General features: G+C 38.9%; 1 protein-coding gene across 1 annotated transcript; it reads right to left on the bottom strand.

Moving 5' to 3' along the window:
- Window positions 1-3,074: 3,074 nt before the first annotated feature.
- LOC103360610 (olfactory receptor 52E8-like) lies at window positions 3,075-5,236 on the bottom strand. Its single transcript, XM_008286433.1, has 2 exons — window positions 5,081-5,236; window positions 3,075-3,824 (listed from the first exon to the last, which is right to left on the bottom strand). Exons 1-2 carry the CDS (start codon window positions 5,234-5,236, stop codon window positions 3,075-3,077), a joined length of 906 nt encoding a protein of 301 aa, XP_008284655.1.
- Between the last annotated feature and the right edge of the window lie 901 nt (window positions 5,237-6,137).

Below are 6,137 nucleotides of genomic sequence, written 5' to 3'. Positions count from 1 at the left end.
TTGTGCCACCCCCGCCTGGTCCTATCGTGGATGCGCTCTTAATTATTTAATTAAAATGAAAAATTAATGTAAGAAAAAATGCTGAGGATTGTATTCTTATTTTTACCATAATGTGCTGCATATGTCTGTATGAAAATAAAGCTCGTGTATTACATCTAGACTGAATCATTTATTACATAAGTGACATATTAGTCAGTAGAGGCTATACCATTTAGGCACATACAACGATGTAGGTTAACACGTAAATAGAGAAAGATGAACTCTCCATAACGTCGCTAATGTTTCCTAAAAAGTGACTTTTTTAAGCTCAGTGTGGAGGCTCTGGCCGTCACCAGCTTGACAATCCCAAAATCCCAAAATGAGCAAAGAGCTGGAGCTAAGTCGGGCCGTGAAATCGTCTCTGGGTCACGGACCGTCCTAGGATGGCAGTCACCTTTCTCTCAAAATGGCCACACCCGTAATTGTGCATAAGCCTTAACACATTTTAAACAAGTGACTTGGGTAAAAAGTCACGACCTGTACAGCTGTCATCATTGGGAAAAGCAGCATCAGGTGGACATTCAAGTAACTGCAGTTTTTGGTACTTCGCTTATTTTTTTTCCACCCAGCTACTTGGTTAAAATCACATTAGTAGTTCCTCTAAATAGGTCACCATGCACCAGGCAACTTGGGTTTCAGATGCTTGTGTACACCAGCCTCAGTCACTGCCTCAGTGTGTCTGTTGTTGTTGAACTGCTGTGTTTTCTATGATGCTGACCAGAACCTTTATTCACCTCAACAGCAGAAGCAACAGGCCTTTTCTTGAGGCAGGTTTGTAAAAGAGGCAGGGCTTAATTTATCACTTCCACTGACTGATAAGTATAGATTGTTGTATTTTAGCATAAAACCACATTTTGATCTTTTGCGATTCAGCCTGTTAAAGTTACTGCAGCTACTGCAAACTCAACACTTCCAAAGTAAAAGCTCTTTCATGCTTCAGTTGACAGACATGTTTTATTTAATAGGACTTTTATTGTGGAATATTTGCAGACATGCTATGTGCAACAACAGCCAGATGGGCTAAAGAATGAGTGTGGGCTAAGACATCAACTTTAAAACCACTGATGGCGGGTGAAGTGAATACTCTCTCATCTGGTTAGACATTCTTCTGGGAGATGTTGGGTCCTGGCGTTCATGTGGATGTTTTTTTTTTACGTGTACCTTCCACACACCGATCACGGCCGCTGCACTTCCCATCGGCAGCAACCTCCCCCAGCAGGATAATGTGCTGAAAAACACCACAAACAGCCCAAGGTGTTGACACGGCCTCCAAACGTCCAAGATATCCATCTGAGCGAACACCCATTGGATGCAGTCTGATCCATGGAGGCCCCACCCAACAACCCACAGAACCCAAAGGATCCACTGCCACTGGCCTGGTGCTAGACCCAACAGAACACCACCAGACCGCCTGTGTCCATCACCCGATGGGTCAGAGGTGTTTGGGTGGCACGATGGCGACTTACATAATAACAAGCTGGTGGTTTTAGGGCTGTGGCTCAGTAAAGCGTGATTGTTGAATTTATTCAGATAAAAATGTAGAAATTCCATATGTATTGTAAAACAGGCACAAGGATTTATCCACCTTTTTCCCCGGCTTGTGTTGCTGTGATCGGTCGAACACTGAGCAGCATTTTTTTCTGCCCTCCTGATGTTCTCTGTGAGTAGCAGGCTTCTCCTCTGCTAGCGATCAGCACAACAAACCTCCACCGTTCTATGTACTGTGTGCAACAACAACTGGTCCAGTAACTACTATTTGTTGTTGCTTTGGTGCACTTGGAGTTGACATCATGGTTGATGAAGCCGTTTCTGTTTGCACCACCTCGTAGCTGCCACCAGCCACCTATCGATGATATACACATTTATGCACATTGTGGGCTTAAATGTTTTGATGTTTTGAATCATCTCACTGACGTTTTGTGAGGAAACGTATAAAATGAGACAACACTGTTTTCACACTTTAAACTCTAGTGTTTATTGGAATTTATTTGTACTACGACTGCAATGTGTAAAATAAAAATAAAACCCAAAAGTTTGCAACACAAAATATTCTGACAGAGATAAATAATCCAATAGGTTTGCAGATACTAAGTGTTAAACAGTTCCTATAAAAAAGTATTCAAGAGTTCATTGAGGTTCAATTTGAGCTTTTTTTAAACCATAGCACTTTCCCATAAAGCTCTGACTAGAGAAAAACAGAACACAGCTGCAGTGAAGACTTATGCAATCACTGTTGTTTTTACAATATTTTCAATACATTGACATTAATTTGTAGGAATCTTTGTAGGATTTTAATTATTTGCTTTTTTTTTTTTTGTAAATTCTTCTCAAAAAATCTCAAATAAAATGACCATTAAGGAAGAAAAGTAAAACTTTAATGTGAATACGTTTCATAGGAACTTCAGTTGGGCCAGAATGTGGTCTGAGACTTTAACTGGAGTTTCAAAGTAGGCCTTGTCTTTAAGCTAGTGACATTTTCTCAGCGGGAGAAATCAGATCAGGGTTGATAAAGTGGTCCAGAAAGCAGGCCAAGTTATTGGCATCGAAATGGAAATATATGTGTCGGTGAGGGACAGGAGGACCATCCACTATACCCACTACACCGGACTGTAGAGGGACAGCAGAGCTCTTTCTCCAACAGACTCATGCAGCTCCAGTGTAAGAGTGAGCGATACAGGACTTCATTTATGCCGTTCTCCTTTCATCTGTATCACCTCTCTGCATCAGATAACTCCTCCACTCATATTTTTGCACATGTGTTACAGTAGCATTTCTTTAATTTTTATCTTTATTATTACTATTATTCTTATTATTCTTTCTTTACTTGGCAAAAAAAACAAACTGTAAAATTGTGAGTTGTAAAGTGTACATATGGAAATCGTTGTATCATATTCTTTTTTTCCTGCTTGCTTTTTTACTACTTATTTTTATTTCTTTTTTTTTTGTACATTCTTATATAATCATTTATTTTATTTTGTGCTACTGTGATAAAACAATTTCCCTTGTGGATCAATAAAGTTAAGTGTCTGCTTCCTTTACGAACACCGGAAGTACTTCCTTACGTATCTCCTGAAGGTCTGGTCTCGTAGTCCGTAGACAATCGGACTGACAAACCGTGGCAGGATTTGGACAATGACATAAAAAGTAAAGCGTATGCTCAGCAGCTGTTTGGGCATGAGGTAGATCAGGCCTTGTTCGAGCATGGGTCTCACATAGGAAAGCATGCATAAGAGCAGCTGAAAGCCATGGAGGAGAATAGTGTTTCTGGCTTTTTTCATGTCTGTAGATGCCCCTTTAGCAGCAAACAGAATCCTAAAGTAAGTATAAAAGAGTGTGAGCCAAACCAGGACCAGACAAACAATGTGTGAAACGTCTCGCTTCTTTGTGGTTCCTCTGAACACATAATCTCTGGCACAAAACACTTTAGACTGAAACAACTCCAGAGGCTCTGTAGCCAGGAGGAAAAACAGGTCTGGTAGGACATAAAATGCACTCGCAACCCAAATCAGACCAATAAGAATGTAGGTTTTCTTGACCGAACAGATCTGGCCGTGACGGAGGGGCATGCAGACGGCGATGTAGCACTCCACTGCCATGCCAGCCAGATTTAGCGGGGTGTTTTGGGTGGTGGCGACAGCAATGGTCAGGATGATGACGCAGAAAGGCATGGCGATTTTGAACAGGGCATAGCTGACGACATGGAGAAGAGTTGACAGGGCCAGCTGCATCATGTCATTTATCACCAGGTGGATGAACAGGATGTAGCGGGGGTTTGAATTGAGGATCTGCAGGATACAATAAGTGAGGAAAAAGAGATGCAAAACCAAGAAGAAATAGCAAGTTGTTAGTCTGTCATTACATTGTCTTTGTAGTTGTCGCTTTTTTCACAGTAAGCTTTAGATACAATTAACTATAACTGGCTCACAAAAAAGACAATAATGCATTTTATAATGATGACATTCAAAATTATTTCAGCCCATTTATCTCAAACATATGACCAATAAAGGAACAGATCTCTGTTTTATAAAGGATGATGATATGCAGTCGTCCTCAAATGTATTCACACCCTTCCATTAAAGAAAAGGCAAAATTCACAAAAGTCACTCAAATAACTAGAAACTGAAAAAAGTACCAATAAATAAAAATTTCCTAAATTATAATTTAGTAAAATAAGACATTGCTTTTGAATTGTGGTTGAAAAGAATAATTTAAAAAATAAATAAATAAAAATTAGAGCACTTTGACTGTATATGTATATAATGCCAGAATCTGATGAATGAATCTGATGATGCTCGATATTGAATTTTTACTATGCCGATAGTTTCCCTCCCACATTTTTTTCATCCAAACTGCAGAGAACATCAAGTCTCTTGGAATGAACATTATTATGCCCAGTGTCATTGTGATGGCCCAGATTTGGACATCAAATATAACACTTTTTAAATACACATGGCAACATATAAAGCTACTTTAATTTACATGTAAAATGTACGAAATGTATTTTTATTTAACAATTTAAAAAAATAAAAAACTGTAAACCTTCAGCCTGACTGGTGCTATCTACCTGTCAGTGGGACAATAAGATATTTATGTTTTATTTTACATTCTTCATCGACCAATATCAATGATGATGATAATATCACTGTGCATCCCTGTTGGTGTCTGTGTGATAAGAAAGAAAATATACAGAATAAATACACAGATTTCACTGAATATGGCTGAATATGGGGTTTATGAGGCATAAAATCAGGGAGCATTAACATTAGAGAATATGGCACACCATGTGAATATTTCTAATCCTTTCTTTTAGACTGATAAAATTCTTCTAGTTTTTCTTTAACCTGTTGGTTTGCTACATATGTGAACTGTGCAGGTGCATCATTTAGGCCTATTCAGCTCATCACAGCTTATTAACTGATATTTTTCTTTTACAGCTTTGAGAGAATGATCTTGACATCAGTTTACTTAAAGCTGTGTGTGAGAGAAAAGGATCTCATTCTTCTTGACATACAGTATACATAAACAATGCAAGATTTCAGACCTGGTGCTTCCTGAAGGTGTGCAGCAGAGTTCCATTGATGTAGTTAATGGAGATGCAGAGGACTGTGACGATCACATTCTTGATCACAGCTGTGGTAAAGCTGTCCCGCATTTGCCCAGCTGCACTGACAGTGTTGTTGACAGAAGACAAGTTCATGTCTGAAACGAACATAAACAGACTTCATTGCAGGTTATAGTGTGTCCTTCATAGCGACAAGGTTGAAAGAAAATCCCGACAAAGCCAGTTTAACATTCAGTAAGCTGCAATTAATTACTTTTTTGTGGATAATGAATCTAAATCACACAAAAAAATGCACGATCCAAAAAAAAACATATTACATACACTATCTAAAGACATGCACAATAACACAGTGTTTGGATCTAATAACACCTGTAAGCATGAACAGACTGTACTCACCCAGTAGGATGTCACATAACACCGAGCTGCTGTGGATGTTGTGGAGATTATATAAGATGACAGATCGGCCAGTGAGGATTATTTGTGTTTTGTGTGTGTGTGTGTGTGTGTGTGTGTGTGTGTGTGTGTGTGTGTTCATGTTGTCAGGTGTGGTTTTTTTTAAGGAATATTTGAGTGTTTTGGGAAATGAACACATTTGCTTTCCCTCCAAGAATTATATTAGTGTTGTTTAAAACCAAATTTCTGATTTTGATGCGATATCTGCTTAAATACATTTATACAGAAACAATGTCATGGTATTAGTATTACTATGATGATTGTTATGATTATATAGGAAGGAGAGATTTACTGTAACACAGTGCTGACAGACATTTTCGTTTCCCACCACAACTGGAGGAACTCTTCATAAAGACCAGCTCTTTACACGTTCATATTTATTCATCTTCACATGTGTTTCTGCTGCTTCTAAAAGTTTCACGAGCAAAGACCACGCCAACAATTTGAAGCTTGAGTGTTTATTGGATGCAGATGAGCGTTATGTTGGTTTTGACTGAGCTAGGCTGACGCGGCGTGGGGAAAAGTTTAGTCGGGGATCAGAAGACCACACAAAATAAATCACATCATATGATATATTTAGGGC

The sequence above is a fragment of the Stegastes partitus genome, unplaced genomic scaffold, assembly GCF_000690725.1.
Source record: "Stegastes partitus isolate 25-593 unplaced genomic scaffold, Stegastes_partitus-1.0.2 Scaffold10, whole genome shotgun sequence".
Classification (NCBI taxonomy): domain Eukaryota; kingdom Metazoa; phylum Chordata; class Actinopteri; family Pomacentridae; genus Stegastes; species Stegastes partitus.
The sequence above is the reverse complement of the archived record's forward strand: the minus strand, read 5'-3'. Positions and strand labels throughout refer to the sequence as shown.

What these genes read in the sequence shown, in the direction of transcription:
- LOC103360610 (XM_008286433.1), bottom strand. Translation starts at nt 5,236, where the DNA reads ATGAACTTGTCTTCTGTCAACAACACTGTCAGTGCAGCTGGGCAAATG. An exon ending in ACACCTTCAGGAAGCACCAG is followed by an intron (nt 3,825 to 5,080) that starts GTCTGAAATCTT and finishes TGTATCCTGCAG; the next exon opens with ATCCTCAATTCAAACCCCCG.